Below are 14,440 nucleotides of genomic sequence, written 5' to 3'. Positions count from 1 at the left end.
TTCAGTAAATGAAAAACATGTTTTAGGATATTTGATAATCTTGTTCTAATTTTCTAAGCAATCTGTCTGTTGCATAGTTCATAGCTGGAAAAGTACTTCTTATTAAAAGCTCAAAAAATTAAGTAATTATTTTAGCACATAATCTTTTATTTGTCTTAAAGCCTATCCCAATATATTAACAGCATCTATTGTATCTTCCTACAAACCTGGCTTTCCATATAAGTTTAGTCCAATCAGACCTTCTTCCACATACATTTTTATTGCTTTGTAGGAATAGCTTTGTAGGAGAATTATGTGGATATTTTAACAAATGTAATGTCTTATCATGATCTGAAAATTATTGAAAAAATCAGAAGAATATCAATGGTTTACTATGGCAAGTTCAGGATGCTTTTTTTTACCAAAATCATGAATATACTGGCTAACACAAAGTGTGTTGTCCTTGTCATAGGGAATCTTTCATGCTTTTGAAAATAGACAAAGGATTATCAACACATGCTCGAAACCCACAATTAAAAATGATCTTGTGTAACAAATCTGTTAAGTACCTACTGAATTGTTAATGATAAAATTACTTGCTCTCTATAGTTTGAAAATAAAAGAAATTCATCTGACAAGGTAACTTATTGTTATTCTGATTCTTCATTATGCAGTATGCAATGGTGTTGATTCCTGCTATGAGATGCAAATTCAGTTGACAGTGCTCCTGCTGTCTGTATAAAGGTTAAAAATACACATATAATATTGTTCCTGGCACTTTTAGAAAGGTCTTCAAGCGATTATTTCAGTAATATACAGATTTTAATAATTCTGCATAGAACTTCATCATTTTACAAATCACACTGACCTATATTTATTAAGCTTATCAAACTATTGCATTCTGTTTGAATTTCCATTGGTATTCTGTGGTTCTTTGGCCAAATAATATTACAAAATTATTATATTAACTAAAGGAAAAGGCATCAAATAAAAACCAATAATCAGTATAGTTGCCTAGAGTATCAAGAAAAAGTATTAAGTTATTGTGATTTTAAACAGTTCAGACACCAAATAATAAAATTCCTGCAACAGAAGCAGTAGGCAACCTTAGCATACAAGGAGATAACCTAAATGTATTTAATCTTCCAGACTATATATCATTCTCCCGGCTCAAATACAGATTATGGAAGGTAAAATAAAATTAGTGAGACAATAATTTTTGGTATACCACTACATGCCACTCATCTTAACATCACATTGGTGTAGGTGAGGATGGAATATAACTTTCCACAATAATATTGTTTGCCTTAATCGATTAAATTTGGGAAAACAATGAAATATATCTATAGACCAGCCTAGGATGTAAAAATAGTTTAGAGAACTCTGTACTTGGAAGGCAAAGTTTTAACAGAATATACATACTACATACTTAAGTTAGCTATGTACCATCTGTCAGCTTGCTCATCCTCAATATATTTCTCATTTTTTAAATAAACCCCTTCATATTTAGCAAGCAAAACAGGTAAGTCTCTTTTCCTCTCTACAATGATGTATAGTCCTGTGTGTATCCTGACAGAATTCTTTGATGAAAATATTTGATCTCAAGTTGGAGTTTGATAGATGCTCAAAACAACAGTCAATCATTAGTGGTACAAGGTATCTTACTGCCTACAAGATCTACCACAAAGAGATGTCAAAAAATATTACTAATTTTAAATCTGAATGTTTACATGAATCCATTCAACAAATTCATCATGACACTCTCTTCAACATCTGGATGAATATTATTGCTCTGTAGTAGATGTCCCTGCAGTGTAGTGAACAGGAAATATGACTCCTTAATATGAAAAAATTAAAATAAATAAAGGTAATGTGTAGACATATGAAAACACCCTGTATCTCCCATTTTTATTAATTTTACAGAAATTAATTTACAGAAATTACATTATAATTTGTGCATAGTAGCACATCATCGGTCCATCTCCCCTTAGTCACAAAGTGTACAGTGCTAATGGAATTAAGTGACCCACCAGTTCCACTGTCAAGGTCCACAGTGTGATCAATACACGACGTTGGAAATGCGATGAGCATGGTGCTGAAGGGCACACAGTGAATGAATACCTTGTGCAGATCAGGAGATCAGGGCACAGCATGTACCAGGCGATAGGGAAGAACAGACGGATGCATCCTTCTTACCCCTCCAATTTCCACTGCTGCACAGTTACTCAAGAGAGTGCAACAGCCTTTCAAGCTACTGATTGCAGAGGCAGCTTAGAAATAAAACCAGATTATTTTCATAACCCACTATGCAGAATCTTCTAATTAAGGTTTCAAAAACAACTCATACAGAATTTTTTCCTCACATATACTAAAAACCTAATTTTTTTCATATATAGTCTCTTAAGATTATTGTATTTCCTCAAAATGTGCAAACTTCTTTTCCCTTGTGTGTGTATATATATATATATATCCTCAAGGCAAATTTACTTTATCCTCATTGGCAGCAGAAAATGCTGTGAAGTTAAAAAAATTTTTGTAAAAGTCCAATCTAAACAATGATTTTTCAGCTTAATTATTTAAATTTAATTAAATTTCAAACTCCACCTATTATGGATGTGGCATAAGAGCAACTAATCACCAAAGCTTCTGTTGGCAGAGGAACCAGATTCAGGGATACTAGTTCAACTTCATTTATACCCGGGTGTGTGCTGAAAAACATAACAACAGGAAAAACGTTTTCACTCAATGTCTGTTTGCTATTGACCCCTCCATGAAAAATCAGCCTGATTGATTAGTTTTAATAGTGAAATTAGTATTTGGTGATTAGCTTAAACAGAGAAATTAGTATTTGGGGTTAACAAAGCCGATCTGGCCCAGAATGGATAACAAAGCTCCAACACAATTTATTCTGACAGCAGTTTAGCAGCAGTGGTCATTTTTAGCACAGTGTCAGTGCTAAGCTGCTAAGAGAGCAGTCATGCTCCTAATTTTTTCTGCAACATATAAAAGAGGATGTCTAACCACAGCCAAATACCATTGGAAGTTTTCTAGTGAATGTCATGTGAAAGTATCTGCTATCTTTTGGCACTGCAATTCCCAGAAGACTATATATGCTACCATCTGCACAGTAATAACTATAGGAAAGCTCACTGCTATGTTTTGCCACAGTTAAGCTGTTCCCAATACTGGAATGAACTCATTTAAGCTAACTGTTATCTCTCTGCTGCAGTGCAGTACAATGTAGACATATCTGTACTTCTTTTACTTTAATATATGGTGCTTGGCAACATTTACAATATTCAACATTATGTGATTTAGAAAGCAAACATGACGTTATAGCTTCTAAAAGTCATCAGCTAAGGTGATTTTCCTTCTCAGAGTATTATGAAACAATTTGACTGAGGTCTACTCACTAATTCACATCCCTCATCTACTTTCACATAAAAGTCTGCATACATTGATAAATAAAATGATACACTTTGTCTACATTAAAAAAGTTTTACAATAGCAAGGCAGGAAGAGCTTTTATGTAATGACCTATTACGTATGACAGAACAGCAACGCCAAGACTCAAAACTTCACAGTGACTTTTGTAGTACCTCATGGTTTTCTCAATTTCATATTCATGGAATGGTGTTACTACTTGAGCATTTATGACGTTGTTTTTATTGAAGCATAAAACATTATGAAAGATACAGTAAAGGAATAGTTTTATTACATAGCAATTGTAGTTATTTTGGGAGAGATCTAAGACATTGTTTTTAATACAGCAGTACTACTTGAGATTCTACTGCGCTGGCTTATTGCCAAACTGAAAATATCAACTAGATCCCAATTTTTAGAAGTATTAGGAAATCTTATCTCTTATTGTCGTAAAAACTTCAAAAAAGCTTCAGAAAGAAAAAACAAAACAAAACAAAAAACAAACAAACAAAAAAACCCCACAAACAAACAAAAAAATTAAAAAAAAACCCCAGGCATTTTCAGTATGCCATGGAAGAAATTACACTCGGAATTGAGGTCTGTTCTCTGAAATTTTGGTTCTGCCTAATAAATGAGACTACACTTAATTATAGATTTCAACATCCAATTATACATGTCTAAAGAGTACATCCAATATATTCTATAGCCTATCCTCAAGCACATAAACTTCTGTTCAGAGTACTAAATCTTTCCTGAGGGGCCAAACACAATGCTGTAGATATTTGTGAGGCCTCTCCATCAAGTACAAGTAAGCAAATGAGTGCTGCATGCATTTGGGTACCATGCACACCGAAAGGCCAAATCAGTTTTTTAGCAAACAGTTCACTAATTGCACAAGAATAGAATAGCCTACTTGGAGAAGTGAGGTGAAAAATGTTGCTTTCTTGAAACAATTTGCTTCTTGATTTGATTTGGTTTGAAGGTAGCAAGAATTGTGAAGTTCGAGGTAAAACATAGGGATTTAGCTTCAGAGTCAAGGATAAACCAGTTAATGGACTCCTGCAATTATCCCTACAAGGTGAAGAGCTGAGGAATTTGAAAGGGGTATAATGATAAGTAAAATTTTCTCACAGTTTAAGAAAAGTCATGCTCACAATGTGAAGAATTATGGCTTTTAAAGGAGGTATTTCAAGCAGGATTCATAGATATGAAGAAGCTCTTTCACGTGATAGAGCATTCATACAAATGAATGTATAAACTGATAGAAGAAAAAATTTCTTTTAATTTCCTAGTCATCATAACTATGCTGAGTTCTGAAGCCTAGTATTTTAAAGGACATTTGAAGGTCTGTCCAAAATGGTAACAAAAATTATTTTAAGCAAAGACAACATCTTTCAATGATCTCTGTTGTTTAGGGCTCACACAGTTTTCAGTCTAGTATAGCTGAATATAACAAGAAGTAATGGTTCAAAGATAAAATGAAACTGTTTCAGTGGGGAACTGTGGGACATACTTTGAACATAAAAGGTAATTAACTCCTGGATTAAAAGGGTATTTACTAAATTTTGATATATTTTGATGTTATTAAATCAAGATTAGATTGCTCAGTCAAAGCTTAATGGGCTTTTTATAGATACTGCTATAAATTGGATATTGATAGACACCATATTTGTGATAGATCTGAAGTCAGACAAGATCATCTGATTCCAAATAGCATTGTTTTCATTATTACTAGGAAAAAACCCCCACTTTTTTTGTAATTACTCACTACTGTTATAGACTGTATAAATAGAAGACAAATAGTCTCTGTTTCTTTCTCTGGGTGACCACTTCAGAGACTTAACTCTCCTTAGATAACAGAAATATATATTTATAATGATCTAGAGAATCAAAAAAAAACAACTAAGACAATTTTTTTATCTCCTTTTTTCTCCATTTTGGACACTTTTTCTTTAAAACAAAACAAAAATGTGCTCATGAGATACTTATACTGCTTGTCATCTCCTGCAATTCTATGATATCTCATGGGACATTATAGGATACACCAATATAAAGCAAAGGATTTTAATTTTCCACTGTAAAAAAATCTGAAATGCCAAAGAAAGATCAATAAGCCTTCATATCCTCAGACAAAAAAACTAATTCACGAACTTGGAAAAAAGCAGTGCATAGTCACCAGACTTCCAATAACAAAAACCACTGAGAGGTGTCTCATTTTAAAGGTCTTCACTGCTGTAGTTTCTATCTCTCTGACATAAATGGGAAATGATAAAGGGAGTCTAATCTCAAAAGCCTTTCACTGGGTACAGCAGTGCCAAAGAACACTATTTTGTTTTGCCTTCCTTAACATTCTGATATCTCTGAGCATTTTGCTGATTTGTGAGTAATGCTACTCTTTGATAAAGACTTATGAAGTATGGGAACAGTTACCTGACAACTTTCTAGCAGCACTCAGACACAGGATCTTACATTATTATTAAACCAAAATAGTGATGTTAGATCAAATAGGCTGTAGTGTGCCAACTAAGGAAAAACCATTCCTTTTGATTTTGGGTTTGGTTTGTTTGGGTTTTTTGGGTTTGTTTTTTTTTTTGTTTGTTTGGTTTTGGGGGGTTTTTTGTTTGTTTGTTTTGTTTTGTGTTTCTTTGGAAATCTCAAATATAAGCTACATTATAGCATGTTCTGGAAAATACACATCTGTAAATTAAGTACTTACTGATGTACCTACAGATAAACTCACATATGAGCTGGAATACTTGGATAGCATAGAGCAAACTTAGTTATATAATTGTATATAAAGTGCTCCTACAAAAAAATTAAATATCCAATTTTCTTATGTAACACATAAATGAATGCATTTAAATTTTATGCTTCATTATTGAACTGAAAATAGCACAACAAAACAAACCATCACCTCATTTTAGTAACAATAGAACTGCTTAAGTGAGTTGAGTAAATAGCACATAATATTTGTCATACTTCTAATGACCTAAACAGCTGAAGTGACTATGGCACATGAAAAATATTTATATACTTCTGCAGGAGTCTTTAGTCTTCAAGTGGTAGAGCCCTTGCCTTATAACCTCGTATAGCCTGTATATAGATGACCTGTCATGTCTCTACAATTAGATAAACCAGAACTGCTATAATGTAATCAGTTACAACCTGAAAATTATATTTTGAAAATCAAGTTTATTAATATGTAATATTTAGGTAATCCTATTTATCCTCCTAATTTACACAATATTTATGATAGCCTACATGTCCTTGAAATAGGGAACAGGGACACTACACTATGAAAAAGTGGTCTGGCTGCTGGAGTTCATAAATTTTGTTCAGCTTTGGATGAGTTCAAAGAATTGCCATGTAAGAAAAGCCTTACAGAGGGAATTTATCTGATTATGGCAGTAATAATTACCCAGCTGTTTATTGCAGATAGAGAAATAATTCATGTAGGCAATAGGCCGTGGTGGCAATGACACTCTGCATTTAGTAAATATGCAAACTGTTCATTTCTAATTAACCAAGCTAGAGGATGCCCTTATTAAATGTATAAACTAAAAGTGCCTTCCTGACAAGTGATGAATTGTTACATTGCACAAACTCTTGCCACAGAATTACTGGAGTGAACTTGGGGCTTAACTTCATTAAGAGATCTTGTGGGATAGTTAAATGAGGATGGACAGCATAACAAGACCTACCTGACAGTCAATGATATGTTAGATCTTAATGAAACTGTAGCTCTTCCCCTTTTCTACTTATTTTACAGTGAAGATTCTTCTTCAGACAAAACAGAAGACTGTGAAGTTTGTCTCTATGAGAGAACTGTTTCACATGATTAGTCAGTCTTTGACCACAGAAAATGTTTTATGAGCTGGCAGTAATTCTAACAGACCTCCTAGAAAATACAAAATCTACAGCACCTTCAAAGCTCACAGGTACAGAAGTATTATTCTACAAAACTGTTCACACCTGTTTTTATTCATCAAAACTAATCATCTACACCACAGATTATTTGGTCCAATGATGTACACAGTGATCTCAGATTTCTTTCTACATATTCAGATTAAAAAACAGTATTTCTTTGTATACAAATGAAATAAAGTTTCATGTTTAGTCTGTTGATTCTAATGGTGTGCTTGGTTCTATATAAAAATACATGAGAAAATTCTGCCTTCATATCATTGAAGATTTCAGTCTAAGCAGCAATTTATGTTACTTACGGTGTTCATGTTTACTGCAAAACTTCAACTATTTACACAGAACTACCTAAAAACATGGTAAAGGCTGCTTCCACTCCTTGCTCAAGAGAGACATGGACAGAATAAAGCTCATGAGGGATGTGAGCTGAATCTGTGTTGGAAATTCAGCTTCCTGTGTAAACATAATGGTTCCTACCTTAACCTCACAGTATTCAGAAAGTGTTTTCCCACAGAGTTAAAACAGGCCATTGACTGCTCTATAACTTTAGACACTTTAATTCAATTTCATTATCAATTTCATAAGTTCATTTTTTTATATCTTACCTATCCTAACAGCATCAGGTTTGTGGCTATGAAAGTACTCCGGGATCCTCAATAAATTGCAGCTTTAAAATTCCTAGAAATCCAGCAGTTATGCCTAAAATCTTCTGCAAAAGGCATTGGATGTCTTAAATTATGTGACCTACCAATACAAATTAATATTTAAATATGAGAAAGCATACTTGGCACTTTTGTCTCTTTCTGAGGCTTACAGAGAAAGCTGACAGGGCAAGTTTACATCCAGAAAATTCAAATTACAGGTAAGTAAGTTAAAAAGCATAATGTATTTCCTCCATATCTTTGAAGAGAAGTAAAAAAAGATGGTTGAAGATAACGTAGTTAATTAAACATCAAGTGAAAGACAACATTACAAAAATGAGGGTTTTATTGTTGCAAGAATTCTAAGGAGCTGTCTGAAAGGCTTTGGCACTAATTGAAAATAGACTACAGAATCAATTGCTTCTGCAGTCAATTGTGAGAAACACTTTAATTGAATTATAAGACAATATATACATTCTTCAAAACACTTTGACACTTGAGAAAATGGCCAGCACCTGAACTTATCATTATTGAAAAGGAACTGCCAGGTGGAGGCTGAGCAAGTTCTCCTCATATTACCGTGACAAAAAACAATTTATTTCAAGCCCCCTCCATGGAAAATAGCTATACCTCAAAAGTTTTAAGAAATCAAGTACTTTCTATGTTAGAAAACACACTTCAGAAATGGTACAGTAATCTAGAATAAGATAGTTAATCTTACTTTTTTCCATACTGTGTTCTCAGGCATATTTACAGAATAGCTAAACATTGGATTAGATCACCAGCAACATGTAAGTACTCTTTAATTTCACTCTTCATTAGGGTTATAAAAAATCAAGCTGCATAAATGATTTGTGAATACATATATTGCCAAAGAAGTGATTTTTATCACTTTGTATTATCTATTTCCCTGGCGTGTCTTGAAGACCTGGAGGTTTTAATGATGACTGTGAAACTAAATCTGCTGATAGAACAGCAAGTCAAACTTGGATCAAAGCCATACTCTGCAGCGCCACTTACTACTCATGCCAACAATGGAAAGAAGAATTTGGTGCTGATCCTGCAAGTGTGTGAAATTCCTGATTTATAAACTCAACAATGTTTTCATAAACTATGATGCCTATTAAAGGTAGACTCAGGTCTTAGTTTGCTACCTTTAAGTCAGTGTTTATTCAGTAGCCAAGAAAGCTGAACTACCTGCCTTGATTACATAAGAACCTCAATGCCAGTACTTTGCCACTGCTTTGTTAGTTTTTCGATACAGCTTTCTTTACCCAGTTCTGTGTCTTAGGGAAAAATTTAGGTGGTGCCATTCATCAGTAAATGGACCAATACATCCCAAAATCTTATCTCTACTTGCACACCTGACATGTAGCAAAGTTCCTTTACTATAGTTTAATGGCCAGTGTGTAGATAACCTTAGGCAAAGAACTGCAAGTTAATCACACAGTTGGGCAACTGACATCATCCATAAATTCTTCAGATATAATGACACCAGCATACTAATTTATGTGAACTGATGTCCATTTGCTTATTATGGACTGGAAACTGTTTCACATAAAACAAAATTCTAATGCATCATATGGAGTTATAGCCTATGCTAATTGTTTCTGGCATATTTCCCCTTGTAACCATTTAGCCAGCTCTTGGAGATGGTAAATGCAGCTTTAAGAACATTTCAACAGAAAGTATTTTCCCTTAAAATTAAATATACTAACTGCACTGAGAAGTAAAGAAATTTACTTTCATGCATATATTTATAAATTAAACCAACCAACTAATCCATATTGAGATAGAATAAAATATATATCAGTACTTAAATAAAAAATGGATGCTACAGATGAGGATTTTTTACTAAAGTCTAAATAACAAAATATAGTAAAATAAATATTTAAGAACAAGGTTCTTACTTGCTTCATTAAGAACTTCCTATGTCTTTTAGACAAAAGAGAACTCAGGACTAATGAACCCATTTCATCACTAAACTGTACAAATGTTAAAAATCTGAGTCTGTCCTTACGTAGACAGAGTTTAGGGTTCAAATTTGTTCTTTTTCATCTCCAAAGGGATTCTTTCAAGCACTTCTCAATGTAACTCCTAGGGACTCTACGGGGGACACCAGCAGCCATCAGACCTAGTGGTTGTGTAGCAGTGGGAAGTAATAGAAATGCTGGAGGAATTTAGCCAGTCTGGGAGCTAAAGCCAAGAGTTATCTTCAGTTTGTACAAAGGCAGTGCCTTAAGTCTGTTAAGTCTAACAGTGCCATAACCAGTCTGTTAAGTGAGTGGAAACTCACACATAATATGACTATTATTATTTAATTATATTTTAGGTCAATTTCTGTTAAATCAATTTCTGTTAAACTTAATTACATTCCTCTGTGGCTTTAAACTGGGGCAGCTTCTATTAAGTTTACTTTCTCCTGGGGTTTTCACACTAAAGACAAATTATAAAGGTCTGGCTATTAAATGAGGGCAGCTATTAAATAAGGACAGTTTGTATTAAAGCTGAATGGTAAAGATGTGGCTACTGGTTGAGAAAACCACTTAGTACAACAAGTGTCTGTAATTTTTAAAAAAAATAGAGTAAAGAAGGAATGAGAAGAAAACAAACTTTGATCAATAACTCTTTTAAGATATTGTTATAAGAAACTTGACAGAATGTCCAAAGTTTAATGAGAACTTCCTCTGAAGTTTCTTTTAGAAATGAGTGAGGGATTATTTGATATAGGCTCCTCCTTAATGAAAGAGGAGAAAATTAGGCACAAATCCTGGCTCTGGAGTCCAAAAGATGGAAGGACTTGCAATGTGATTTTCGATAGGTGTTGACAAATAAAAATTCTGCCAGTGTTACTGTAGAATAGATAAGACAGAGAACTGTACAGTGTAGTTCAACTCAGAATTACATCACAATTCTAGAAAGAACAAATTGTAAACACATTTTTGAAATTAAAAATATCTTCTGCTTTTTTTGTGGCATGCAGGGGCCAGTTTTACGTTTTCATGTGCATTATATCATGTTCCACATTGTGCTGCTTTGTGGAGTTCTAGAGATGTGAAACACTCAAAGGCAGTCTAATCTGAGCGCACAAGTGTATCAGTCTCTCTGTCCATCAACAAGTAAATTTCCATAATGTTGATGTTTTAATAAAACCCAGCCATTTCATAAATGCATTCTTTCTATTTCTGACAATTCCTTCTGTTTTTTACAGTGCACAGTTGCAAAAATGTTTATGAACAGTGAGGTTATACTTGTCCAGAGCCAATGTGATGGCTAATGAAAATATGAGGAGAATCTTTCCCCCACCTGGCTCAATATTCCACATAAGAAATACAGTGGGCCACCTTGGGGCTAAAGTAGTTGGCAGCAACTTAGCCCAATGACAGGAAAAATCTGTTTGGCTGAGGGCCTACACCTAATTCTCACTAAACATCTGTTAGATTTCATAAGAAGAATGTTGAAGGTGATATACATATTAGTTTTCAAATGTATCCCAGTAAAGGGATTACTGCAGTGATTCTTGATTGCACTTGGTAACTCGTGTTTTAAAAATTGAAACAATAATACAATCCATTTGTCCAAATTAGCTCAAAACTTAATTTTTAACTTTTTTTAACTGAAAAGATGGATTTTTTTTCATCTGAAAGACATGTATTTCTGTGAACTCTGGAATATAGAATTCAAATTAGCAAAATATCAATCTATCAGTTGCCAGATAAGAGTTCACACAGACCAACTTTGACACATTTTGATGTACCTGAAGTCATACGGTTCATCTTACCTGTTAAGGAGCACAGAAGTGTTTCTTAGTTAAAATATCTATGCAATGCATAGGCTTTATGGTTTTCAATGTTTTTTTACCTAAACTAAATACTAGGGAATTTGATCAACATGTGAAAGTACTGAAAACCAAATATTTTTGTAGTCTTCCAAAGCAGGGTATACTCAGGAGAGACCTATAGTGGGTGTGGGGAAATAAAATACAAAGCTCCAACCAATCCATGCTCACCGTGCAGCAGGAATACCACTTGCCATCTTGTTTTGTTGGCATACATTAAAGGTCAATCTAAGCAACGAGTTATGAGCCATGGTCTAGGTTTAGGCAGGGAATGAAGAAAAGTGATAGAACAATTATGATCAGAAAAGCAGTTTCTATTTTTTCAGTTCATCCAGTGATATGAATTTTAAACCAGAGAAGTTATGGCTCCACTTATTTTCCAAGACTTAGTCTAGTCTTCCTAGGATTCTACCTTTTCAAGAGAGAATATTTCAAGGATTTCAGATCAAGATACCATTTAAGCAATAACAGAATATTTAAGTCTGGCTTTGCTGAGTTGTAACCTAACTTCCTGCACAGAATACATTTAAATGAATAAAAATGAGAGTTCAGAGGTAGGTGACTATCAGTATGGTTCATTATAGGTAACAATGTAATGCACAAGAAATAATGTTTTGAAAAAGAGGATTTAGCACCAGCTGTACTGTGGAAGAATAATATCATTATTAACCAGCATACAAGAAGCTGGATAATCCTGGGTTTTTTCATGTATAATTTGCATATGCTGCTTTATGTAACAGTCTTTGCCATGTGATTTAGACAAGATTTCTAGAAATGTTGGTTTACTAGACTCCCTTATATTTCTGTGCTTGAGAAAGCAAAGATTTGTCTCAGATATTCTGAACGTCAAACACTCCATGGATTTTGTCCAACAGCTTTCATTTACACTGAGAAAATTATGATCATGGTCACCCAGCATTTCATCTGTTTGTTTCCACTGTTATCTGAGTAATGGTCATGGATCAGAATATCAAATCCACTAGAGGGAAATAATTACCTCTATTTTAGAGAGGTTTCAGCTTAAGCACAGGGAAAGAAAACAGATGTATAGGAGAAATAGAGTAAGAACATAGAGCAAGAACAGTTCTAGACAGAAATCTGACAGGCTATTCATTCTCTTCTGTAATTATGAAAAGAATCTGTTTCACTGTATCCACACTAGTATCTTTCCCAATTAATATTCATAGTACGCCTCATGCATGAAACTTAAATCCAAATCTGCTCTTGCATTCATTACCAATAATCTATATTCAAAACAAATTATAAAAAGAAAATTTTGGTTAGCTTGTGTATAGTGGGAAAAAAAAATCTAGTTCAACAAACCCTATTTAGGGCATAATAATCTAGAAATTCTGAGCATGAGTGAAGAGCCAATTCCATTTTTCTTAAACTAGTACAAACCCAGAGCACACCTAATTAATTCAAAGAAATAATTCTGAATTCATAACAGTGTAAATGGGAAGAGAATATGGTGCAACATGAATAGGCATAGGATAAAGAGAATGATGACATATATATATATATACATATATTTGATAATGAAAGAGAACCTACAGTCAAAGAAATAGTTTAATTAGTGCCACAAACTTTCTACAAATAAAAGAAGGGCAAACAAATGCTTTACCACATGGAGCTTTTATCTTTACCTGACAAGCTTGTTATTCAGAGAAACAGCATTCAGGTATTTCTTCAGTGCATAAAAATTATGGATATACTTCCGAACGTAATAGCCTCGCCATGTTTTCTGGATCTGGAGAAAATAAATACTTGCTTAATATATTTAAAATAAAAAAGATTGCATGCATATCAAATACATGTACTGTTTCCCAAGTACCTCTTTCCTTAAAAACCATACCAAGTAGAAGCACTGATATCGCCTTTGTGCTCTGCAGAGGTGTAAACTGAATAAAAGCCTTCCCAGGAACTCAATGAATCAGACCTTCTGGAAAGTTAATTTATAAATTGCATTTCTTGCACCTCCAGTGTAAAATGGTTCATGTCTATTTGTTCCACATTAGTTTAATTCTTCCCAAGAAATACTATTCTCTTGCATAACAGAGAAAGCCTAATCTTTAGAAAGCCTAACCTGGAGAGGAAAAGCTCTTTACATGTAGCTAGTTATAAAGTTGTATTATGCATATAGAAATTAAGTAGCATCCTCTAACAAAAAGGGTTAATCTTTTGGTGCATTTTGAAAAGCATCCTTAAAAAAAAAAAAAAGAAACTTGGTCTACACCCAATTTTCCCCAAAAACTGATTTCAACAAATGTGTTTAAACCTTCTCTGATACTTGAAAATTCTAATCAAGATGTTTCTGAAATCATTACCTGCTTACCAGCTATCTGCTTTTTGGCATGGCAAAGTAAGCATTAAGAATGGACAATTAAGCATTGGAATGGGCTGCCCAGGGAGGTGTTGGAATCACCATCCCTGAAAGAGTTTGAGAAACAAATAAACATGGCACTTAGTGCCATGGTCTAGTTGACAACGTGATGAGCAGTCAAAGGTTGCACTCAATGACTTTAGAGGCTTTTCATAACTTAAATGATTCTGTAATTCTGTGATTCTGCAATTAGATAAAAAGCTAGAAGGACTGCCATTTGGTGAGTTACATTTATCCCTATGCCACGACATGTAG

At 33.8% G+C, this 14,440-nt stretch overlaps 1 protein-coding gene across 1 annotated transcript in view; it reads right to left on the bottom strand.

Annotated features, from left to right (window-relative positions):
- SPATA17 (spermatogenesis associated 17) overlaps positions 1-14,440 on the bottom strand; it is an 86,537-nt gene that overhangs the window by 55,853 nt on the left and 16,244 nt on the right. The window contains exon 5 of the mRNA XM_039697996.1: positions 13,449-13,552. Within this exon, the coding sequence (XP_039553930.1) occupies positions 13,449-13,552 (104 nt within the window). The remainder of the gene's footprint in view (positions 1-13,448; positions 13,553-14,440) is intronic.

This window comes from Passer montanus, unplaced genomic scaffold (assembly GCF_014805655.1).
Source record: "Passer montanus isolate IOZ18808 unplaced genomic scaffold, ASM1480565v1 scaffold12, whole genome shotgun sequence".
NCBI classification, from domain to species: domain Eukaryota; kingdom Metazoa; phylum Chordata; class Aves; order Passeriformes; family Passeridae; genus Passer; species Passer montanus.
The sequence above is the reverse complement of the archived record's forward strand: the minus strand, read 5'-3'. Positions and strand labels throughout refer to the sequence as shown.